Source organism: Bombus impatiens, unplaced genomic scaffold, assembly GCF_000188095.3.
Source record: "Bombus impatiens unplaced genomic scaffold, BIMP_2.2 scf_0406, whole genome shotgun sequence".
In the NCBI taxonomy this organism is placed as follows: Eukaryota; Metazoa; Arthropoda; class Insecta; order Hymenoptera; family Apidae; genus Bombus; species Bombus impatiens.
This window is the reverse complement of record NT_176825.1, coordinates 648341-675488: the sequence shown is the minus strand read 5'-3', so window position 1 is coordinate 675488 and position 27148 is coordinate 648341. Positions and strand designations below refer to the sequence as shown.

Sequence of the window (27148 nt, the reverse complement as noted above, 5' to 3'; positions counted from 1 at the left end):
TTTTTACCAAAAAATCTTTTACCTCGCAGTAAGCTTAGCCTCTCGGTATCTAATCTTTCACGTTATAAAATCTTATGGAAACATTAAATTAATCTACTTCATCAAACGTTTCAACAAACGTTACACAATTTTCACCGAAAAATTTTCCACCCCAATGTAATCTTCGCATCTGGATTTCTCCAGAATTACAAAAGCTATCGAACCGGCGTATCTCGAGGTGTATTACTTTGGCTCATTGTATCATCGTGCACGATTCGGTATCGCGAATCGAAACTTGCTTCATTTCCCTCCTCTCTCTCTCTCTGCCTGGCATACTAAATAACCCTACGAAATCACGTTGGAATCGGGTGTGGAGGCTTTTCACCAAGGTCTGTGGCACATCCTCTTTCACGTTGCAGCTGCTGCAACGATAGAATCTTGCCCTCTACCACGTGAATACGTATGTATGTACGTCTCTTATCTGTATATGATTACACGGCTGTGTAGTTTGAAACTGCTTCTCTCCAACTTGCTTCACTGCCCTCACCAGAGTTTCTGCTAGTTCACCTTCTCTCCCACCCTCTCTCTCTCTCTCTCTCTTTCTCTCTTTATTTCTCTCTATCGTTTTTCTCACCCTTTTGTCTTTCTCGTGTTCTTCGATCGAGGACCTTCGCTCCTTTCTGTTTTCTTTCTTGATCGTGCCACGTACGTATATGTTTTTATCTTGTTAACCAGAGAATCGCGTGGATTTTAATGAAACACGTAGGTGGGAATGGAAGGAAAAATACGTAGGGCTGAGCTTGATCGTGTGATTAGATAGTCGATGAAGTAATTTGCGAAGCATGGCGTTGGCGAGTTGTTTTTGTTTCGTGTTCGGGGTGGAGCGCGTGTTTTATCGCCTTCGAGAGTAGGTACGGGGAGAATGATGTTTATCGGATGATGAAGATGTATTGCGACGTAGTTTGCAGATTTTTTGGTACTTCTACGTTTGATAAAGTAGAATTTGTAGCATAAAGGTTTCATTGCTTTTCATTGCTAAGGAAATATGATGGAAATTGACTTTACCAAACGATGATGTATAGTATACAGTGGTTTGTAAATTTGTTCGTAGCTTTATGTACATATATACAATACGTAGAAAGATTAGCCAAAATCTGCAACCTTTCTATAAAGTTTCATTGTTTTACCTGAAAAGTGCTGAAATTCCAGGTTATTAAACGACGAAGATTTATACAGCTTTTTTAAAATTCTGCATCAGTTTTGTTTGGTTATGAAAATTTCGTGGAGCGAAAGTCATATTATCCTTCCTAAAAGCTTACTGAAAATTGAATTTATTACAGGATGAACACGTATACAAAGTTTTAAAATTTTTGCATCAGCTTTATGTTTGATTATGGAGATTTCATTGGCTTTTTTCAAAAGTAGCTGAAAATTGAATTTGTTAGGCGATGAATATATACTTATTCAGCGTTTTTTTTTAATTTTCATCAGCTTTAAGATCAGATTATTAAAAATTTGTGGAGCGAAAGTTTCATCAACATTTAGAAGTAACGAGTGCTGGGGATCTAGTTGTTCTAGTACAACTTTGAATATAAAGTTCCTTTACTGTATAAAATACAATAAATAAATTATACAGAGAATTAATAGATTGCTTTTAAAAAATTCAAAGTTATATTTATCAAATAACCAAAATATAATTGTCACTGCATGAGGTTTTTTCAAAATTTTGCAATAATTTAATATTGAACGGTGAAAATCTTGTAAACTTTATATTTAATCCATTTTTCTCAGCCTTACAATTTTTCTTGTCTACGCTTTCTGAAAACTACATGTGTTTGCATTTACTCGTGAATTCTGCTCTTTCATTTCTAACAACGACTCTTTCTTCGTAAAATTTCCTTTGTCGATGATATTCTTGCCGAAATACATTTCCTTTCTTTCAATTTTTTATCACGTCTCGGATAATACATTTTTCGTTCTTTAATCTGCTTTCTTTCTCCAGGTGTTTCGTCACCTCGATGATAAATCTTGTGAAGTTTAAATAAATTTTATTTCGTCTATCTTTCGTGTTGATCGAGTTTTAATGCCGCCCTTCTTTCACAGCTTTTTCTCGAGTCCCTTCATTTGGATAGTCACTTTGTTCCAGGCGTTTTTCTAGTTTCTCTTTTCTTCGTTCTTTGTGAGCTTCGCTGTGTGAACTTCCTTTCCATGGCTTTCCTCCCTTATTTCGTGGTTAGTCTTCCCGTGAATCTCCTCGCTCGATTCTTTCTGTTGACTGTCAGGAAACCTTTCTCTCTATGAGTTGTTGCATTTAGCCTCTGCAAATCTTCTTCTATGTGAATCTCTTTCTATCGAGTCTCTGTATCTTTTACATTCAGAATCCCTTTATGTTTCACATATTCAAAGTTCACCTCAAAATTTCTCTAATTTATTCAAGATTAACCACACGATATCCAATTATATATTCTTAAATTAACAAAATTTAATTTAACTAATTTTATTAATTAATTAATAACAAATAATTAAATTACAAAATCATAATTCTTCACCCTGCTGCGTTCTTTCAACCATTACCGACCCAATTTTATTTTTCTACCATTAAAAATATCTCCAGCTTAAACGGAATATGAGAAAAATTCTTCCTGAAATGCATGCTTTCTCGCTTTAGTTTTACGTTGAACGTCTTCTTGAAACATCATAAATGCTTTTCATTTGCTGGAATGAGAGCAAGATTGAAATATAAAACTTAGAAGACCGCAGCAGGGTTAAGAGTCCTTCATGTTATTGAAATGAATAAAACGTCATCCAAGAATAATCTTCTCGAATGGCAAAACTTTCGACAGAGATTTTTATTCGAAGTCCCGTTTCACCTTCTCCTTATCGATCTTCCTGCACTGTTTTAAAATTCCGCGTACCAAGTCCCTCTTCTCTCTGTTTGAATTTCTCTCCATTAAAATTTCTCCCTCCCACTCTCCCTCTATCTGTCCCGCTTTCAACTTTGTGTTCATCAGCTTGTCCGTAAATCGAACTGCCTTTGAGCAAGGAGTGCAACGCGAGCAGAAACGCGCATTCACCGTGGTACCGTTAATGCGTTCACCGGACGCCGACTGTCTTCGGTGACAGGCGAACTTTTTCGATTATTCTCGGTGTATTGGTTTTTCGCGCCGTATTCATGATCTTATTGCAAGAATGCAGGGGATGGTTGCGTAGCACGCGACCGCGGAAAATTTCATCGCGCGACCTCGAGTTATAATGCCGTTGATAATGAACGCGTCGTCGCTGAACGAAATTTGTTTGCGGTGAACGCTGTTTCAGTTAATGCGTTTTGTTGTATGGTGTGATTAATGTTTAACGAAATTCTATGGAAGTAGTTTGCAGAATGTTGATTGCTTACCGGGTAGATTGCAATGTACGTGCATACTCTTTACAGTTTTGTACATTTAAAGTTGCGATTTGTACATTGTACATTCGTATTAATATTTGCAGACAGCGCTATCTCTGTATTTGTTGCCTCATATGAAAGAGGATGATTTAAATATCGTGCTGCTTGTTCTACATAGACTGAGAACATAGATCGTTCGTTGTAACTTAACGTAAACAATTTTTCCCTGACAATAAAATTAAATTTGTACAATTTAATTTTCAACAAACAAGAAGCTTTGCTCCTCGTTTCTTAAATTGCATGCGGTCTTCTTTATATTTTTTAACGATCTCTGCTGCAATTAATAAATTTTACCATTTTCTCTATGATAAATTACAAGTTGCTTTTTTATCAAAACTAATACTCTCCCCTTTTCGTAACTTGATAAATTTCTTAAAAATATTGGCTGATTGCGCAAAATAATTATACGAAATAAATCTATTTCGCAGTTCGAACTGTTTCTATGAACTTGCTCGAACGCAAATGAGTGTCCGAATATTAAACTGAAGTAAATTTTTGTTAAAAATCGCTTGTACAATTAAACGTTATCGATAGAACGAAATGGTTTACGTATTTTCAAGAAACAATAAATGATCTATATCTTCGTAGAATAAGCAACACGATATTTAAATTGTCCCCTCTTGTACGGAACAACGAATACAAAGATACTGTCATGTTCATACATTTTTTTATTAAAATACATTTTTCTTAAAAATCGGCAGTGTATCGATCACTGCGAATATTTACGTCTCGAAACATCTCCATTGAAAAAGAATCAGAGTCACATTTTCTACTTTACAATCTATCGATTAATCAATCATCCCTGTCACAAACGAGGCCATTTGCAACGAGAAAAGATCGAGACATCGAGAACTGTCTCCGTCATGGTGGAGAACGATTTTCCGTGGGTGAGGGAACCTTTTCAATTATTTCCGCGAAAATAGGCGGATCAAAGTTGCCAGCTGGCCTGGTCGGATTAATAATTCCAGAATTAATTAAAATTCGGCTAGAATGCCGTCGAAATAAGGGGCAGCGAAGCGAGAGTATCCGTCCGCCGGAATCGATATTAACCAGGACGGGTATAATTGTGAATTAATCGAATCAGCCGTAAAACGCGATCCTTCAAATTCGCTGAATATCATTTCCAAATCATCGAGGAGTATATCTACACGTTCCACCGACCGATGCAACTCGAAAAATATGTCGAAAAATTGGCGGTTCTACAGGGTTCTTTAGAATCATGAAAAATGATAAAAATTGTACTTGATCACATTTTACGACTATTATTCATATCCCGTAGAAAATTGATTTACGAAATGTATTACAGCAGAATTTCGTTCGTTCTTTAACTCGAATAAATTTCAATATCTATTCGGCCTTTGATACAAGAATTCATAGCTGAAGGCGAATTTAGACTTTAACACTTTGATGTGTATGCGAGTGATTCATCCACGCTGGGAGGTGTAAACTTTTCTTGCTAGAATTGCCCTTGCGGGTTTTCGATCACGTTCAGATCAGAACCCAATGTTGTTCATGGTAATAATCCTGTTCCGAAATCTTGAAACCATCTTTTTGTAGTGGCGGCTGTGTGAAAACTGTCCCATTGAAAATTTGTCTTTTCGTCTCCTGTTTCCATTATGAAAAGACTATAATTCGGCATGTAACATCTTCTGATATTTTATAGCGTTTAATCTACTCTTTACAAAAGCAATTTCACTTAATATATCCAGGGATGATCAATAGATTTTGGTGATATTGAAGAAATAGTGTGTTTCAGTGCATAATTATTCATAGCAGTATAGTACTCACTGAACGAATAATTTTCTCTGAACTTTCTGAAATTTTCGAGTGAACATCATAATAGTTATGTCTATAATAGGTATAATACGATCATCGTTGAACAGAGTAAAACGATAATTTCTAAAGCAAGAGAAAATACATGAGCTCATAACACCGAAAATGCATGCACTTTTTCAAGTGCGTTACAAAAATTGTTCTTGTTATAAGAAAGAAAGAAAATGAGAAGAAGCAGTTTTAGTTTTCTTTCGTTTTTCTTTCCCACTGCTTGTGTTCTTTTCACAGCCATTTTACTCTTCTCTCGTGCAAATAAAAGAATCGATTGTAAATAATAGAGAACTCGACGCGCCTCGGAATTATATGAAAAATTATGGACAGTAACTTGAATATTCATCAACGTTGAACGATGAACGGTGAACGGGGACGGGTCGATCAGCGCGGAAAATTTCGCGAGATTCTCTTTCAATATGCAGAAAACATGAACGCTCGTGGAAGCCGGCGGTGACGCGTAAAATCGAATACAATTATTATGTGGGAAAGTTCTTTCCGTTCGGTGCGATAAATGATCGCTGTTTGTTTCTCTTTTACTCCCTTTTTTACTCTTGTAGTATTATTCTTTTAAATGTAGCGTTCCGTAGTTGCGCGTGCACGAGCCTCGTTTGAATTTGTAAAATTGAAAATTTTGCTCGACTCAAAGCATTTTGCGAGGTTTTTTTACGATAGATGTTATGTAAAGTATCCTTTCCATTGCAATTGGTTTCATCACTGAATCGTTTAATCTTCTGTAAAGAGAACTTTGTTCGCTTCTGTGGAAAAGAGATTGCAATCAATTTCAGACTTTTACCTTGATTTGAAATGCAGAAATTAATAATCGTTTTATTTATGATAATTACTGCATAGAGTAAAATAATAATTATTAGAGAAAAAGGAAATAATAATTCCCAAATAATGTAATGATTATTAAAGGGTTGGTTTGTTGTTTTCGTGTGATAGTAGATTAATAAAGTATTACGGATTTAGTTAACAAATAACAAATCAAGAATAAGAGGAATAAATTTAAAAAAAGGATATATATGTATGTATAATTTTGTACTGGTGGTATCACAGAGGATTGCTTTATAAAAAAAAATCTTAAAATACTTCTAATAACTTCCTGATAGGATAATAAATATCTAATTATAATAATGTAGCCACTATTTGTCGCAGCCTACGATATAATATATGATAATCTAAATTGCGTTTTATTACCGCGAAGTCACGGTTTTAAACGTTCCACGCGATACTATAACAAACACGTGAAGGTTCTTTAAAAGATCTCATCCGACAGATTAAAGTAAACACGAGAACTTGGGTGGCAGGGTTTCACGATAACTAAGTGTTCAGCCTCTTCGTTAAAAACTCGATGGCAACGTGGATAAGTGAATTAGGAAAGTGTAGGTCGGACGTCCTTTTAGCGTAGCCATTTACCTTGTCCAATTTTCCCTTCTCTGTGCATGCTACATCATTGTTTCTGCGTAAAAGGTTGGCGAAGAAGGTGTCTGAATATCGTACATTTATATACTTTGTATGATTATTTTTTAATTTTATTCATATTATAATCATTAGATTTCTATTTCGTATCATCTTAAATATTCCATCTTATCTTTTCCTTTCTTTTTGTTAAAAACTTCAAACATATCTCAAGTCTACTTTCAACCACTAAACTCACCCTTCTATCTTTCCAGATTTCACGACGCTCCTACGTTCAAAAAAAACCTCATTTCACCGCAAGGAATCAATGTGAGCCACTTACCAACCTCTTCCTAAATTACATGTAATCCAGTTGCCCGCATTTCCAAGGGACGGTACCAGCCCTGAGTTTCGAACACACGTTCCAGTTCCGCCGAATACTTCTTCAACAGAGCGTTACCTCTTCCCATTTAAATCTCCGTCACAGCTGTAGTGGCGCTTTACTTCACGAATCATTACGTTCCACGCCACTTAAACAGGTCAACACCATCCCCCAAAAGCAACACCTTGCCATAAAAGGCCCACTGACGCTCGCGCGCAACGCAAACTCGTTCCGATCGTGTACCAGCGGCAAACAGTTTCGACACGGCTTATTAGGCCCGCCCTGAATAATTGAGCACCGTGTTAATTAACTCGACTTCTCGCCCCTTTTCGAATTAAACATTAGAGAAAGAGAGAAAGAGAGAGAGGGAGAGAGAGAGAGAGGATGATGCGATGAGCGACGTTGATCTCCAACCAAAAACCATCCAACGATTAAGTTCGAAATTGCGAAGTCTTGTTTACATTAAGCAAGTAAATCGACGTTGGCAGTTTGATTACTTCGGGTGATTTTCAATTGCTTTTTTATCTTGTTCTTTCTTATCTATCTATCTTTTTTTTATCGACATAAATAAATCTTTGAGATTTGTGAAGATATATAAAAGGATCGTTAACGACATGCTATTTGGCTTAAAATATTTAAAATATTAAAATTGTCCTTTCATTTTTTGTTCTTTTAGTTACATCTACTTATTTATATAGAGCCTCCTTAACTTGTTAACAAGTTAATAGTTTAATGTGCGATATTAAATAACACAATAATACGATATCGTATGTACGATGTTAAATACAAAATCTCTGTGCTATATTTCGCTCAGCAATTAAAAGAACATGCATTTCTGAAAAACTAATACTTTTGATTCGCGTCGTTTGTAAATATAATTAAACCACTATCTATTCTATAGTAAATAATTTAATAACAGAAATTCTTCCTATAAAATTTCACCACTCTCTATTCCATTCTTCTCTTATCATTCGGTTTTCGTCTAGTCGAAAAAAAAGAAAGAAAATGAACATGCTGCCGAAACAAAAATCTCCCAGCAACTTATATCGAGACTGAACTTGTCAAACAAATCATTGCCAGGATTTCCACTGAGGCTCGTATCAACGACGCGTCCTCTCAAAGGATCAAAAACGAGGGGCGCAGTACGGGGGATCGAAACGAGTGGAAAGAACTTCGAATCTTGCCGGATCGGGGAGGAGAGTACTAGCAGAGTTTGACTTGCAGAGTGCTAATATTAAAGTTCCGCGTCGCCAAGGGTTTCCAAGGCTTTGGCCATCGGGTCCATCGAGGGGCGACAAGCGAAGAAACGTTCTCCTCCGTGCATCGGCCCACTCTCGCTGCCGATTAGATTAGAATTTGTTAGGGGTGTCGGCCGGTAACTTCGTCAGAGGAACGCTGTCAGTTTTGTTTCATCGCTAGCGGGCAAGGCAGCGTTTCGAAAGTTCCTCTCGCGCGAAATTCCTCTTCGAGACACCGGGCGAAAACTTTCCGGCTGAATACCGACTTATAAGGGACGACAAGCTCCACGGGGATGAGGCTGAATTAGCCCTGGCATCGGCCTTAATACGCCTTCGAAGCTTGTTTCCTTCGCCCTTCTTCTTCTCATTCTTTCTTGTTTTCTTTTTTTTTAGGAGAAGGGGGGGGGACATTTGTGTCTCTGTGGTGGGGAATATGACATTCTTGGGGTTAGGTTGGGGTTAGGTTGCGTTGAAAAATTTAGAATAAGGTTGTAATTTGTCCGTTGCTTCATTCGTGTTTACAATCTCAGTATAGTTTTGAAGGTATGCGATGAACGTGTTAAGGTGGATTTTGTGAGACTTTTAATAGATAAATTGGAATTTTTTGTCCTTGGAAAGTCGTGTATAATTAACGTTAGGATATACACGATAATTACAATTCTTTCCATGATATACTTTGTTCCATTCTATTCTATAGAAGATTATATAATTGAACAAGAAAAATTCTTCTGATAAAAAAGATTGTCCTTCGAAATAGCACAAAGAGTATCGAAAAACAACACTGAGCTTTCCGTACAGGAAGCAATGTCGTACATTCTGCTCAATTCAATTCTTTGTTCGGAGAATTGAATTCGCGGTACATCTTGCAGCTTCTTTGGGCCGAAAACAATGGTGAGAAGAAACTCTAACAGCCTGGAATTGGAAGAGACTCTTAGCGGTACAGCACGGTTCTTCCAACGTTTCAAGCGTTGGCGACACATCCGTGAAAATAGATTAGAACTTGTTGATGGTGTCGCGTTTGAACTTTGTTGGAAAACGTGGTAGGCCTGTTCTAATTACCACCGTACACGGAAACCGTATACAGGAGCTATTAACACGCAGGTGTGCTGTGAAAGAGATAGTAGAAACGAAAGAGGTTTAATTGCGTTCGTGTTGCTAAAACTTTTTAATTCTCTACTTTTTTTTAGAGAAACGTTGCAAATATTTGGTCACTTTATTTAGAGAATAAACGTCAGGAATCGATAAATGAACATAAATTTTTCAACAGTGTCTAGAAATTGTGTGTTGCAAATTATGTATTACTATACAAAATAATGCAGCGATCGATATAGCGACCAGAGACAGCGTAAATGTAAAGTTTAAATTACAAAATTTTAATTAAAAGCTAATAATAAAATTCATTTTATCTACTGGAAAATAAATAAAAAGCAAACTAAACATTACTATAGAATGTAAAATAAGTAATTATTATATGTATATATATTCTTTGGATATTAAGCGAACACAAGTCTAGAATAAAATTCAGAAAGTATAATATATGTTACGAATTATTGTACAAGAACGATGCGCAGTAGATGTATCATAATAACTAAAAATAGGGTAAAAGATATTTAAAGTTTTTATTGCCTAATTCATTTTGTGCAATATGCACGGAAAGTGTCGATATTTTTCTATTAAACTAATAATTCTGTAAAGTGACGACTTTTGTAAATAAATTGAGGTTTCTCGAGTAAGCACTCGTAAAATTTTGGCAGTAAAGTAAAAGTTAATTGATAAACTGACGGACGTAGGAATTTGCATCTTAGAAAATGGTGTTTTCGTACGTATATAGTTTCATACATCATGAAGGCACTTCATTTGGTTGCAATTCGCTAACTTTGCGTGCAATGTGTTTCAGAAGCAGATGCTTTATGAGTTTACGACTTGTCAGAACGTTTGTAAAGAGCATGAGGAATTTCCCTGCACGTCGCATTCTCGTAAACTTGGTCATGAAATTGCTACTGGGAAATAGTTAAATAAACTTCATTGATGACAGATAAATTCGTACTTATTTTAGCGTTTTCATACGTATGGATTTTTTATAAATATTTCATTCATATAAACATCTTATGATTCAACCCACATAAATATTTGATACTTCTATAAAATGTTATAACATTTTTATGAATATTTAAACGAGGAAAAGAGAAATCTATGATTTCTGACATCTTCGAAATAAATAAGTAGCTATAATGTATTACTGTATATGAAAGAAAAATTCTCATATTCATACAATAATATTAGATTTCTCAACGATTAAAATTCAATGAATTCAATGAATTGAATATTATCTCTGAATAAAAAATACACTAATATTGGTGAAATTGTGAAATATCTTTTATCTATTTTTTTATATCTATTATATTTTATTGTATTAATGAAAGAAATATTATTTTGATTCGCTATGTGTACAGCAACATGTATTTTTAGAAAATAAATAAAATATCTTGAAATAATTTAAACAATATTCTAATGTTTCAAGTTTTGCCTTATTTGAAACATTGTCCCAAAAAAAAAAAAATGGCCAAAGTCGGCGTTTCGACGTTTTTTTCTCTAAAAGGAATCACTTTGCCCGGGGGAATCAATTTCCCCTCACGTCCTCGCCGAGTAGACGTCAAAAGGGAATTTCGATGAGTCGAATTGACAGCTTTACGATCCTCCGTTAAAGCTTCCTATATTTCGCACGTCTTCGCTCGAGATCACGAAAAGCTTTTCTTCGTCATCATAGATACTTGTTCGAAATCGTGAAACGTTTACCCACGGACTGAATTCGAACTCTCCGATTGAGGAACAAAGATACAAATACATACATATTTAGTTTGATACAAACAAATAGTTTCACTGATGATCGTGTCTGTAGAAGAAAGCTAAAATAAATCTAGTTTTTCGTATCAATACAATTGAATTTTGTCAGTGTTATCAATCTTTTATTCTTTAAATTTTGCCCTTTCGAGTTTTAATCTCGGTTTTATTTCTTCCGAATTTTAGTTTTTGATCTGGTTGCAATTTTAATCTCGTTTCTAATTGTTCGTTATTCTAGCTGATTTCATATTTCTATTATCGAATGCTTTGTTAAGTGACAATACTCCTATATCTTTCAAGTAAATTTAAACAAAGATCTAGTAAATAATTGTTAAATAATTATTATTGGTGGATAGTTGTACAAATATTTGGTAGGATATTTTTAATTCATATTTGACTCACCGTGTCTGCTTTTGGACGAATCGACGCGAAGGGTTCCTTCGCTTTGGATCTGATCCTTCCCATTCGTTACACGACAAGCATAGAACCCTATGTCAGAGACATCTAAGTTGACGATTTTTAGGCGGCTTCCGGCGATGTTCTTCGCAGCATGTTCATGTGTCTGAGGAATACAAATATTTTCTCTTTTTTTTCCTATTCATATTACATATATATGTATAATAAAACATATTTAATAAACAATAACATAAAACAAGGCTAGAAATAGTAAAATATTTTTGATGTTATTTCAAGATATTTTATCTAGTATAAACATGATCTATACTTTCGTACAACGTACTCCATCTACATAGGTATTTCTACATCTCATATACATACATACATATTTCTGCATTTGGCCAATGGAAAGCACAAATTTTTAACTCTCCTGTTCTCACTGTAGTCTCATGGGTACATGTTTATAATTACGAAAGTTAGAATGTTATTCTCATTAGAAGTTACGCGTAAAATTGCAAATATTCCTAAAAAGTCCTTTTATTGTATAATGTTAGGTTATTTGTACGAATTTTTTATTTGCCGTTTATTTCGTATTTATAATAGGAGGAAAAATGAAAGGTAAATATTTGTGATTAATAAATGTTGATATTACCTGCGCAGGTATCTTCTTTATAGTGATCTTGGGCCGCTTTTCTTCGAGAGGTGCTTCGTTCTTGTACCATTTGATTCTAGTTGGCGGAGGATCGCCGACAACCTCGCATCGCATATGCACTACACTACCGGCATCTCTCGAGATATTAGTCAAAGTGCGTATGAACTTTAACGTGCCACTTTTGGCTCCAGATACAGCTTCCATGTCAGTTCTATAAAGTAAAAGAACAATAAATTAAAACACTTCATATACGATCAAAATAAAATATTCTTATATCTCTGACGAGGTAAGTATCACTAATATGTTACCAAACATTATGATATTTAAATATTTCAAAATAACAGATCGGTATTTAACTTTGTTTATTTCCTTAGATGAAAGGTCTTATAAAATGTATAACTTTATAAATACTTTTAAATAAACCACCATTTTCTATCGTTATAAAATTGCAGAATAGTATTAGGCTGAATAATAATTTATTAGATCGAGTAGCAAATTCAGTCGTGTTTCCTCAAAAGAGTACGTTGAGCGCTGTTAATTAAGTCTTTAAACAACTTTTATAGCATTCTTCGAAATGGTATAGAATATATGCAAATGATATATATATATATATATATATATAGTAAAAAGTGAATAAATTTATTAATCAACCCAAAGTAGTATTCTACGTAGAATATTGTATATTTATTTCGTCATATTTGCTGCGCCAGCGAAAATGATAATAACCAAGGTTACGCCATTAATCATTCTTTAATATGATTTTAAAAAGTAAACTCCGGCAAGTATACGCTGATGATACATGTTTTCCGAGCACCCGTTGGAGTGCTCTCATTGAAATGTATGAGCAACATGTTGTCGCGAGAAATGGACCAAAGAACGCTCAGGACACACGGGTTAAATTTTTTATCAGTCAACAGTTTACATGCTCCGTTTAGCATGATTACAGGCGTAGAGTGAAGCGACATATCAAAAATTCAACGATTATTATACCTTGTATTTGGATTTTTACAACGTGTAAAGCCCTGGCGCGGGAAAACATTTTCCACCATGACTGGATATTTGTTACGATGCCTCTTACACAAGCATATTACAAGCGTTGCCTGGAAGCATTTATTAAAATGCACAATAAATCGTGCCGCTTAAAAATATTTCGTGTTTTAAAAGCCGCGTAATGGCATATAATATTATAGAAAAAAAGGAAAAATAAAAAATAAAATGGATACATTTTAGTAAAATTAATATAAAAATAAAATCGAGTTGCTGAAATTAGAATTTTCGAAAATAGATACGTAATTTGAAAGACTTCGATTTTCAGCGAATTTTGTTAAAAAATGAAAACAGTAAATAGGTAAATAAGTTAAAAGATAAAAGTAAATTGCTGCAATTAAAATTTTAGGGAACAAATGATAAAATTGAAATACTTAAACTTTGAATTATTTTTATTAAAATATGAAAAATATGTATATGTAGGTCTGTTCGTCTGTTTCAATCTAAATTATTCGTTAAAGGAAAAGATATTTTATATTTTTCTTTTTTAATAATCTTTTAATGTATACATTGTTCGATATTGTCAATATAACACATCAGTCTAAAAAATATTTTTATACTTCTAATATTATGTAATAGAAAATAAGTGAACTTTCGTATCGACGTAATACAACAGACTGACAAATCAAATAAATTGCACGGAGAAGATAAATGTCAAAGACCGAGATTTTTGTAAAATGCATAGTACATTATGTTACTTTAAATATTTCATTCCTAAAATATCATATGAAAAGGGAAGTAATTTAATTACCTAGATTATGAAATAAAAATAAATTTTGATACAATTAAAGGTTATCGAAATAGAGTGTACATAGGGTGACAAGTATTCAAAGAACAAATTAACTAAATGCCAAATTTTCTCTTTCAAACTTCATCGCAGGTATTATTGCGAAATATAAATAATTATTGGGAAATATTCCGCAAATTCTTTATTTGAAAATGCCTTGCGTTTTAATAACGATAAATCGATAATATCCAAAGCGCATTGCACTGTACATTGCATAGTACATTGTATTGCAGCAGGATTTTAAAAAATCCAAGGAGATTCCAATCAAAGAAGATGCAGATGAGCAAAATAACGGGCAAAATCAAAGTTCCTATAGCATCTAGAATTTTCTGGAGATAATTTTCCTCGAGATCTAATCTTGTAAAAAATGCTTCGATTAAAAGCTTGCTTAAAATTTATACTTAAAATTTCCCAAACGAATCTATTCCTTGTTCATAAGGTACAAGTTCATAAATCATACTGTATTAAATTTTTATTTAAAAAAAAGTGAAGAAAAATACACAATTTTTCTCCTCTATTGGCTCTCTCCGTTATATTTCACGCAGACGAAATTCAATTCGAGATCCATTGGCATAACGTGGACGGCAAATTTCTCGATGTGGCAGGGTTAAATTTAATCCGGCTCCAATAACCGAAACACAAAATCCACTTGAACTACCCACTCTCTCATACTCTGCTGTCACATTAAATCATAGTTATCTAACCATGCCAATGAGACTCAATTGATTCATTGTTCGATGCTGTGAAACAAAAGAACTAAAACAAAAGTAAAGAAGGGAGAGAAACAAAGAGAATGTGCTTTCGAGTAAAAGTGCGTTTCGATTAAGCGAACGAATGCTTGTTGCCTACTTTAGTAAAATTAATGCAGTCCACACACTTCTGTTTAAAAGCTTTAAAACACCTTCTGTCTTTTATAAAACTTCGATATTTGATGCAGATTCCTAAGCTTGAAGCGTGGATATACTTTTTAGTAAAATTCATGATACACTCGCGTCTGATACTTTCTTTATCTCATAATGTATCCTGTTAGGCGACATCTCTATATGGTTTGATAATTACATAACTTTCCGTAATTTTCAAGCAAATATAGATACCGTTCTAAGATTTTTGAGCGACGATGTACATTGTACGAACACGCGGGAAATTATAAATTGTTAAGGTTTATAATCGTTACGACGACGTGAATGCATGAATCACTATACATTTCCTATTTTAAAATCTACCACGTGAGCAGTACATATTTAATAATTATAATTATATGATTATATGAGAACTCTAGATGAAGCAATTTTTTTTAGAAATTTTTCAACGTAGTTATAGCATCACACCACTATTTTAATGCGCCGTGAAACAGTTAAAGTGTAAACGACGAATTGGCGATTGTTCGTTTATTCGCTAATCGTACGTACGAATTCTCTTAGAATGCACTAAAAATACTCCAAAAATGTTTGCTCGATTCTTATAAATACATTTGCGAGCAATTTTCTCGCTGGGCGTTTACATTAAACGAGCACGAACGAATGCTGTTGCTTTCATTTTATGTTCCTGCTCGTTTAAACGCACCTTGATAGACACAGAGAGCACTAACACGAAACGGACCAGTGTCCCTGACGGATTTTTATGCAACGGCGATCCCACGTCAGATGCCCTCAGGGCGGTCAGCGTTTCCACCCACATGCAGATCGATCTCTGCAGCCACTTCGTGTAACCTCGCCGCTAACAATGTAACTTGAAGGGGATCGTTAAAAGCAGCCAAGTTTTCGGCCTTTGAGTCGCTCAGCTTGAAAGTTTCGCCCGATTGGCGAAGGAATTTTGATTATGTCGATAATGTGAAGGAGAAGCGAAAAGGGAGCTATGTTTCTTTCTCGCAGAAATTCGTGTTTATAAAGGCCACACGCTTTCTGTTGCTTCGTATTTTGTCTTTTGCATTTTATCCTATTAAAAAGTATATTGTTATACAAATATACTCTTATTATGCATCCAAGAAACAATTGCGCTAGAAATAAAATTTTTGATCGACTAAGTCGAAAAAGACTACGTTAAGAGACTACTAAAGAAAGAGAATACGAACCGGAAAACATTGTAAGAGAATCTGTAAGGGAATAATATTTCCGCGTGTGTCTCTTGTCTCGATCAAGCGGGCAAAGACGATGAAATCTTGGCTAGTCCATTTCCAGAAACACTCGAGTAAATAGCGCGACCCCGGTGATCGTACATCACCAGGGCGATAAGGGAAAGTTCTGGTCATGCATTATTTCGCGGCGCGCCACCACGCGAAAGGGCGAGAAGAATAGGGTGCCGGTCCATTAACATATTCATACTTAATATTCCAGTCGCAACGTCGCGCGACAACGTCCGCCGTGCCGGATTTATATTGCCCTAATATACGCGATTACTTTCTCCCCCGTGCGTCGAGATCTACCGGAAGTCACGATTGATTGCGACTTCCACTAGAGCTCCGTGCATCCTCCTTCGTTTACGGACACGTATCTTCGAGATGGAAGTGGTTAAAAGAAAGATTACGGCAGTTTGTTTTACACTGACAATGAGAGATACACTGCTGCTTAGAATTATTCGAACGACTGGAAAGATCGATGAATTTGAATAATTGCAATTTAAGACGGTCATCGACGATTCTCTTACGTTTCCCACAAATTTGAGAAACTCGTTAATAATAAAGAGAATGATCCGAGAAGGCAGCTGTATGAATGAAGTATCGCCAGGGATGGAGTATAAATTTCGCTTTCGGCAACGATATATTCAACACGCGACACTCTATTTCCCTTGTACGAGTTACAGTCAAAATTTATCCTCAAGTTTCGCCCTTTCAAGCTCGATGCATCTGCTTAAACGAGATCCTTCGCTAATACAACGACGAATGACGATCATGTAAAGGGCTTTTCAATTCGTGTGCACGTCAGATACACAGAGTTTGTCTTGGAAACATGAAACTAGGTACGCAGAGTCGATTGTTGTTTCCCTTGCGATTAATTAAACTGCAGCCTGCTCGAAAATTCCATCGTTCGTTCCTTTGTTTTCGCAACAACACCGGTTTCGGATCCAGTCAATTCTCGTTCCGATCAATCACGGCGTAGCCGCTGTTTTGCTGTTTCAAAAGTTATCGCGTAAAATTCGATTGAAAAGGAAAAAGAGACAGATTAAACCGTACAATTTTTAAACGTTCCAGACGGAACGGTTAATCGAATCCATCGCCTAGTTCCGTTTGCCTTTCTGGTCTCACGATCAATTTGAAATTTAATCGAATCGTGTACGATCAGGTTAATGAATTTTTCAATTTATTACCGCGTCGTTTCCACGTTTCTTTGCTGTGGTTAATGGAAAATTGATTTCGTTGATCCGATGCGCTTTCAGTTCTTGATTTTGCCAAGTTTCAATCGCCAGTTTAACATGCGAATATGTTTTTGTTTATTTTATTATTATCTTTGGTTTTGAAATTTTTCAGCTCTTCCTGTGCTATTCGAAGTTTTGGTAAATAATATACGAGTGTTTTTCGCAGTCAGTAAAATGCTATAGGTTCATATGTTCGTTAAAATGCTTTTTCTTTCTTAAAATAAATTCGATAATAGGAATTTTAACGTTTCAGTATTTTTGTCAGTTATTAATGTTTTAAATGAAAGCAGTATATATAAAGTCGAAACGCAGACATTTGTACATAAAAGATATCTCTGACCATTAAAATAAAACTAATCGATCAATCTTATAAGATATTTTCAATCGATACAATTGTCGACCTGTCGAATAAAATGGAATATCTAAAATTTTCATATAGACATACACAGTACATTAGGTATTACAGTTTTCGACGGTTGAAATGAAATCATCAAATTCTTGAAATATACGCGTTTCTATATAAAATTTCGCAATCACTCGTATAAAATTATTAACACTGAAACGCACTCATATAAAATAAAATGTGTGCTTTATATTCTAAAATACTCGTGTCTCTACATAAAATATATCAACCCGTATCGAAAAATATCAGTATAAAATAAAATAACGTACCTCTTGAAATAAATCTGAAAATCTCTTATTCTATTTGTATCGTATTTCCTTTATAATGGAAAACATTAAATAAAGTAAAACTCGTTACGATTCTCCCATAAATACTAAAAATAGATATGCTAATATTTATACAAGGCAGTGTAGACAACGTAAGAGAAATTCAATTCCAAAAGGTTTAATACAAATATCAGCCTCTTAAAAACCTAATCTTCTTAATCTTAAAAACTCCCTCCCTCTCTCTCTCTCTCTCTCTCTCTCTCTCTCTCTCTCTCCAAAATAGCTTTCAATTATCTAAGCAAAATTATCAACGTTCCAGAAAGACAGTCACGCCCTTACAATATAATCAGAATTCTCGATCTGTCGCATAATTACCAACGATACTGATGTATATTCGAGCGACTAAAACAGCTACTAAGGCCAGCAATATCGTCCATCAAGCATCACGAAACTGTCACAGTAGCCCATAGCCGTTCTTAGGTATCGAGCAAGTGGAGCGCACTGTTACGCAAACCGGAAGCTACCCCTTGGCGCGCAGAGGCAATCACCACGTTTGCCAAGACATGCGTGTGCGTGTTCCTCGTTCGACACAAGGACACGCGCGCCCACTCGTGTACGCACGTGTTTACACACTGGAACGTGATTGCATACGACCGTGGCGAGTAACTAACCCCCGTTGGTTATTGAATATAAATCAAGCTATGATCACTAAGTCATCGGCAAGTTCCGGTGCACCTGTGGCCTTCAGGGTTAACCGTTCTTGACCCACGAATCGTTTAAATTGTGTAAAATGATGATAACCCTTTACAGAAATCGTGTTTGTTCTGTTTCCGGTAAAGAGTATGATTTTGATCGCTTTGTGAGAAGAACGAAGAGTTATGTTAAATAGAGGAAATCGAATTGAAAGTTTTCCTTCTGAACAGTTGTAAACTATTCATTTTCGAAATACACAATTCTATCTTTTTATCTAAGTAGGAAAAATGTAGTAAAAAGAAAGTAATTTTCGGAATCCTGCCATTTTCTAAAACATTTATGTTTTTATTTAATCAAATCAAAGATGAATTGCGGATGCGTGGGCGCTGAGATGAAACATTAATTCCGAATGATTGTGTATGCCACGTTTTTGAATTTTTACGTTTTTTGGAATTTTTTTCAATTTTTCTTTCAATTCTTGAAGCATGTCGAAGAGAATAAAACTAGTTGTTATTTTAAGTAAAAGAAGTACTTTAAGTGCGTCAAGTGCTTACATCGCAGGTAAATCAAATTAGACAGAACTTTCCATATAAATAATTAAATAGTGATTTGCTTGTATATTTAAGTGGAGAGAATAAAAAAGCGTTATTCAATTTTATAGGTTGTAGTGAATCCTTTCTCAAATCAAATGTTCATATAGTAAACTAATATTATATATTTCTATCCCAGTTTCTTCATCTTTATATTATCAATAAAATGTTCAACTAACTCGAAACACCTAAAGGTTCTAACTTCCTATATCACAAACGTAACAAACCTGTATTATAGCGTCTAGACAATCTCGTCAAACCTTTGCTTTATTTCAAAACCTTAAGATCAACAGAAAATCGTCGTGATTTTGTCGAATAATCGCGTTTAATCGTGTCTCGTCAACGTCGTCGGCAACTCGCTATACTTTCTTTTATTTTTCCCTGGCTAACCATCCCTTTTTCCACGTCTCGGTCGATTTTACGCGCTGCCATTAGAGGATCATCAAATTACAGGGGATTAAGAGAGAGGGGATGGTGGAGAACACGAGGACAAAAAGTTACGCCCGCGGAAGTTTCGCAAAATTGAAATCACCGGTGCATGCATTAACGACGTCCCGACCGGTTTTCGACGTCAAACGACACGGGACGAAATTAACAGCGCTCGCGAAATTCGCCGTAAGGGTGACACAGGATTGGCGGAGGTCTGGAAAAAGACCTGGCCAGTTCCTCCGTGTGTTTACCATGCAAAGTAATTCTATGCATTTTGAGGAGGCGGCGTTTTCGTCAGTACGTTCGTGGTGACGCCGCGACTCTTGCTCTCGTAACTGGCGAAATCTCGATAAACGCGGGAAAATCGTGGAAAGAGTGGAAAGAGTAACTCCTGTTTTATATTCAAAGTTCGGGAATTTCGAACGAATGCGCTGTTGCTGCAAGAGATATCGGAGAAGGGCTCTTTGCTTTTTCATAGCGATTTCTGATAAACAACGACGAATGTTAATAATAGTTTGCGATAGACGTAAATATTTATAAAAATATGAAAAATTAAACTAACTCGCTTGCTCTTCGAGCTCTAAACTTTTCAATCAATACACGATCAATGAATACATGATTAATACATTAAAATGTTAAAACGTTGTTACTAGGAATAAACGTCAAGTATAATTGCCAAGAATAATCAACAGTTTGCACAGTCATCATATAGCGAATTTTGAGATATTTTAACAAACTAAAATTACCGAGCTAAACATGTTCTGCATAGTACATGGCATCTAATTAGATTCAAGGTAATATCACGTATATAATAATCAATTGTGTAATTATGTTTCTGTCTCGATAAAACAAAACATTAATATTGGCAAAAAGTCTTGTATAATTAAAATAATTGCAAAAGCGGAAATACCAATCATTTTGATGTAGTTATTTGTTTCTTATCAATTCAATATATACTGTCGAAAATTATGGATCTTAATCGCCGAAATAAAAGTAAAGGAACACTAAGGTTACACTTAGAATTCATATTAAAATAGTTTTAGATTTAGTTAATAAAGGATTTCCAGGATCTTCCTCGATATACATTTGCACGCGTCTCAGCACTTTCTTTGCCTCCATCTTCCATATCACACTGCCAACGGAACAGTTACATACATCTGTTTTTCGAGACGCTGTGCACACACATACTTTCATACACTCATATTCACATAAATGTGTCACTACTACGCGGCTAATCTAGTCTAGCACATAAAATTATACATATCTCAATATATATCTATTTCTAATAAATTTCTTTAAATTATCCTAAGAATTTTATGAATTTTGTGAAAATGTCTTTGAACATGTTTCACCGTTGCATATCTTATCACTCGTGTATTATACAGCAATAAATATATCGCTCGGAAAAATGCTACCCAAAGAATATGATATCAACCCTTTCAGTATATAGCTAAATGCAGTACAAATAGATATACACGATTGTTGATTTATCGTTTCAAAGTATTAAATTTCTTTGAATCGTTCTTCTAACAAATTTAACACGAGTTTTGATAATATTCATCGGATTTCAAAATTAACCTACTTATTGACAGCCCTCTACAAGGTTGGCTTATGAAATATTATCGATATGCTCGACGTAAAATCGTGGAATACGCCGATCAGAATTATCGTTGGGGAAAAATTACGTTCAGGCGAGGTAGGGATGAGTGAAATTTTCCATCGGAAATGTAGATGTGGAATTAAAAAAAGGGGGACGAAGGCTGGAGGAGAGCAGAAAAGGGGAGGATTTCATGGGTTCGCATGATGGAAAAGCGAGCGCAGGGGATGCCGCGGGGCTTAATAAGGAAGCGGCTCGATTGGTTCGATTCGAAAGCTAATAATGCCACTTCCCGTGCGTCGTAGAACATGGAAAGCTGTGGGCGTGATTAAATTTGAATTCTCTACTTCGTTTCTGACAAGCTAATTCCCGTCGATAGAGCTAATTCTGACATTCCGAAGATTCGAACCTCTTCTTTTAGGAATTTTATCCTGTTACCTATCGCGTGTTACGGATTTCGGAAACGAAAGATTCAGTCAGCAGGCACGATGTGTACGTTCGACCTGCTGAATTAATTTTTTGATAATAGACTTTTCCATTTTCTTTTCTCCATGCATACGTCCTATGTAATTTGCACAATCACATGACGATAGATCTGCACGAAATTACGTTTTTATTTTAACCAAAGTTAATATTAATTTTATGAGCAGCATCTGCATATTTTCAGCGAAATAAAAAATCTGAAATCTACTATTTTACCAAATTTGATAGTTGTAGTATAAATAATACGATTTTCCTCACATATCCTTTATCTTAACCAATCGAATTGTTCCACTTGGCTGTTTTCCATACACATACGCTCCATGTGATTTACATGGCTATATAATGACGGCGATAATGCGACGAACGTGATTGAAATTACGTGTCGTAACCGATCTAAGCGAGAGCATTATGGTTACGATATCGTGTGTGCCACGGGTCGCCGACTTTCAGCCAACTACATTATTCCCGAACGCCACGTGCCTCCATTAATATTGATGCACGCCCGATTCTCTTGCAACCCCTTTCTACAAGGGGTTTGTTGACGAGGAAAGCTGACAGAGATGCTGCCAGACGTTGCTGCGACACATCTTTCTCCGTCGAACAAGAAGCAAATAATCTAACTTAAATGACCAACTAATCTTAAGGAAGTTAAATTAACAATAAATTCCGTATTGAATTACCTTATCGTCATCGCTGTCATCTTACATACATTGGCATACAATACAAAAGTATTCCGACATTCCTTTTATATGTATATTATACAAAACATTTTGTAATCTCATTAGCATTGTAAGTTTCAGTAACTTCGAAAGCAAAATATTTGTTATCAGTTAAGACAAACTTAACTAATCTAGAGTGAAATACTGTAAGCTACAAGTACATCTAAATTCGCCCAGAAATGCTGACTTGACGGTAATCCTTGGTCGATTTGGCCTTGCTCGATCATTTGCATGGTGACTTTAAAACGTTGTTCCCGGGACAAGAAACGTAGGTGGGGTACAAAACCGATCCCTCAAGCGAGGTTAAACGTTGCATTATTTATAGAAACCTTGTGAACGCCTAATCCCTGTCTGAGACGGTCTTCTGACTGCTTTAAAGCTGCCAAGCGAAGGAAGTGACGTAACGGTGTGGGCGCGTCGGACTGTTAACGATTCATCGACCGCCATACCTTCTCTCAGCGTTTTAACACCTTTTCCAATGTTGCGCTAGGGTGAACTTGTAAGCATGCATGCAGCCTCATGTATCTAGAATTTAATTCTGCGTGGGTAACGATCGACGCTGTGTTCGTTGATTGACGATGATTCATACGAGGATCGTTGAAGTTGAAAGTGATGATGTTTGTTAGGTTATCGGTTTAGTTTGGTTTATTTTGATGAGTTGCAAATGGAATCGTATTGTTTTACGAAATCGGTAGAAATAATGAGATTATACTGATAATATCGTATTGTATAGCTTTATTTTTGAAGACAGGCTTTACAAACATTCTATCATTACTAGAATTTTATAAAGTTTCAATAAAATTTCTCTAATATTTTTCCCAAATTTTATCCTCGTTAGCAGCGTAAAATGCAAGATAAGTTGGGAAAAAAGCAATTCTTCAGAATATCCAAATTGTAAAGAATTGAAAATATACCAAGAAAAATGTAATATGCGCAGGTGAAAAGTATAGGAGAAGAGTACAAAACAATTTATCGCATTGTTAGATGAATTTCGTTACTACAAAACAATTCCATAGCGCATTTAACAATTTCACAAATAAATATCATGTAATAACTATCTTGTAACTTTTATGTACATTTTCAGATTTAGTTCGAACTATATAACACGCATAATTTATTTATGAAAGGATCTTACAATAAATATTTAAATACGTTCACAGTCGTCACCCCACACCTCAATATTTTTCAACTAAACGAATTTTCAATTGGACATCTGTAGACAGTTGACTTTGGAAACCTCTTCTTTGAAAAACATCCTTTCTTTTTTGTATAACCGTGTATAACCGAAATTTTCATGGAAAAAAATGCCAACGGTAAAGTGTTGGCGATCGCGCGACCTGACGTGTAAAAGCCAGAAAATTGATCCCCTGTTACATAATTTTCACGTGTTACGTGTTCGTTGTAAAGAACGCTGAAATTTTAACCCGTTGCCGTCCTTTAATAAACGATATTTACGATCGCTGTCGGTGTACGCGTGAAACTTTCGCGAGTCCGAAACCACGTTTCATCGCGAATGTCAGCGGAATTAATACGTTTTTACTGCACCTTTGTTTTCCCGCGGTATTCGTTTCTTATAACGGAATATTTGTTATTAATAAACAATGTATATATATACAATATTAAATTATTAAATTAAATATATAAAATATTCAATTGCAGTAAATTGTAATAATAATAAACTTATGAAACTTGAATTTCAATTTAATTTGTTTCGTTTATAGTGCCACAAAGATTGACGTGAAGTAGTTTAAAATTTTCCGCCATCTATAAATATTTGAGAAAATAAATTGGCTGACACAGTTATTAGTAATATTCTTTAAATATTTCTGAAATTTATTCTAATGTATTCATCACAAAATCAGCATTAGATAAGGAAATAATTAACGATATCAATTAAGAAAAAAGAATATTTGATTACGTACCCGTTGGATGTTGCATCATACACGTCATTATAATCTTCGTCAGTGGTGTAATCCTGAACGTTTGGATCTAAATTTTCGACGTCGCCATTTTCACCTGTGAAACAATATTTCTTTATAAGTATGTATATCGAATGAATTTACATAAGTTAAAAGACAAAATAATGTTTCATGTGTATTATAAAAGCTTATAGACGAAAGAGAAGCAAATTAAAGTACATGGCGTAAATTAGAGTATTACGATTATAACGATACGAGAGTAATTATAATTTATTTTTATTTATTTATTTATATCACGATATATTACGACCGTCATTACATACATATAATTAAGATATCTATGTATAATATACGATAAAGTGAAGATACTGAGAAATACTTAAATTACTAGAATATTTCAATTCTTAAATTATTCAACAAGTTAGTCTATATACATGAAAAACATAATATAATGTTGCTTAGACTATTTTAGCCTGAACTTCGAGAGGAGATCAGGATATGCAATTGAACTAATAAATATATGGCTAATTATACATATACAGGGTGGTTGGTAACGTGGTACAAGCGGAAAGGGGGTGATTCTACGCAAAAAAAGAAGTCGAAAATATAGAATAAAAATAAAAAAATCACCCTGTATATATATTATCTATGCAAAATGAGGATATAAAACGTCCCTAAAATGAAATAGGATCCGGTGTTCCTAACCTAAAATTAGAATTAGGTGTTCTCATTGGAATAAGACTGATTGCGAGACTTCGATCTTCGGAAGCTTGCGCTTCGTATGACGTTAGTCCTGGAACATCAGCTTTTTAGGTTGAAGCTTTGTATCTCGTTAATTAACACTCTAAATGAGCGGTCGCCGAAGGACATTAACACGATTAATCCTAATTCTTACCAAAGCAATCTATGAGTAGGCCTGAAAATGAGTAGGCCTCAAAAGCATAAGCTCGGAGCTACAAGCATGCCAAGCACATTCGTATCTCGAGTTATCCAACTGTCTAACAACGGAACGTCCTACTACATCGAGCAACGTTGACGTTCGATGTTTCCTACACCTGCGCAAATACCACATCAACAGCCGTCCCTCGAAGGTGCAAACGACCATCCTCCAACCCCTTCGCGGTTCACGCAACACAAAACCCGATGATTCTGTCAGGGCGAAACACGATCGGCTTCTTCCGTCCAGCGTCACGTCAGTTTCAAGCAGCTAACTCTATTAGCGGTCTGATATCTTGTAGGAACGATAATAAGCTTGATGTACGATGTTAACGTCATGACGAGACGTTGAATAGAGATGGTTTATGCGAGGATAAGCTGCATTAGAACTCTATTGGGCATTCTCGCAGGTTTTGGTTACATATATTTTAATTTGTGTTTAAGGTGGTACTTATTGGATAAGACGTAGAACTTGAATCAAAATCAAATATCAAATGATGAAGTAACTACTTCAAGAAAAACTCTACATCTTTATTTATGTATATGCGTGACCTAGAGTCTGCTATTACGCAGAAATATTCTAAATAAGGAGCGGTGCATATTATTGTACCCTTGAATATACATTATGTTTTGGGTTGCAAGGTCTAGCAACAAAGAAACACATAAACAGATTTCTATTTATGTTCCCTGTAGCCTCTAGTCCAAGCTATAAGCTTAACTTTTTTGGTAATGTCCTTTTGTTATAAATATATGAACATGCTCCCTATCATTCCATTGTCCAGTAATTCTAAGAGAGTAAGGATCTGAATCAGCATATACTTATACTTATACCATTAATTATTTCAATATACTTTTCTATTACAAATTCATCCACCCGTTCTTCGATCAGTCAACCTCAACCTCAATATCAAATATGATACTTTTTGTAACTGTATTACGATACATCGTCATTTTATTATTAACGGCTTGTTAACTACAAATTGAATGTGTAAGGAAAAATGTACGATTATTTATCGTAATTAAGAAACATCAGTTTTCGTATGAGCTTGATCAACAGGGTTACTCAAGGGAGCATTAAGCTTCAAACTGTAGCAAATGTTGCTAATTCATACATGCGATTATTCCTTGTTCAACGACTCGAATCGCCCTATAATCTACGAATCGAACTTGACATAGTGGCTTACCAGATGAGATATCACACAGAATAATCTGGATTATAATGGAATTTATCGTGGAACGATCGGTATCGTTCCCATAATCTCTGACACCGTAATCTAAATCACATCATGATCCCTGACTGTATATACAGTGCAATAATCTGCATTATCTTATGCGTGATTTAAGCTCCCACATACGTAATATCTCAAAATCAATATTGTCGTTGTTTTCATATTTCGTGTTCAAAATTATATTTTGATCGTTCAAAAGATAGATAGAGCGGCTTTATTTTTTGAAAATAGTTTAATTTGAAAACATTGAGATTTGTATAATTGACACGCATTGTGCTAATTACAATAGTCCAGGCACCAATGTTAATATAATACTTTACTGATCAAAAGAATATATCTATTTTTTGGATTATTTTAAACCCATTCTAGACTCAATTGTGTTTTTTTATTCTTAACAAGTTTTATAAGTTTGTGGAACAAGTATGGAAGAATTTTTGTTAATATGTATGATTTTTCGTTTCAAGTATACATTAAGATATTCATTGAAATATTACAAAGTTTCTTGCTTGTAAATAGCAGAATAAGATGGAGACTAGAGCAGAGT

At 35.0% G+C, this 27148-nt stretch overlaps 1 protein-coding gene across 2 annotated transcripts in view; it reads right to left on the bottom strand.

Annotated features, from left to right (window-relative positions):
* LOC100749595 (tyrosine-protein kinase transmembrane receptor Ror) overlaps positions 1–27148 on the bottom strand; it is a 356505-nt gene that overhangs the window by 35951 nt on the left and 293406 nt on the right. For both annotated transcript variants that reach the window (XM_012386619.3, XM_003490173.4), the window contains exons 2-4: positions 24443–24536; positions 12156–12366; positions 11510–11669 (exon numbers count right to left, since the gene is read on the bottom strand). In XM_012386619.3, coding sequence (XP_012242042.1) covers positions 11510–11669; positions 12156–12366; positions 24443–24536 — 465 coding nt within the window. The remainder of the gene's footprint in view (positions 1–11509; positions 11670–12155; positions 12367–24442; positions 24537–27148) is intronic.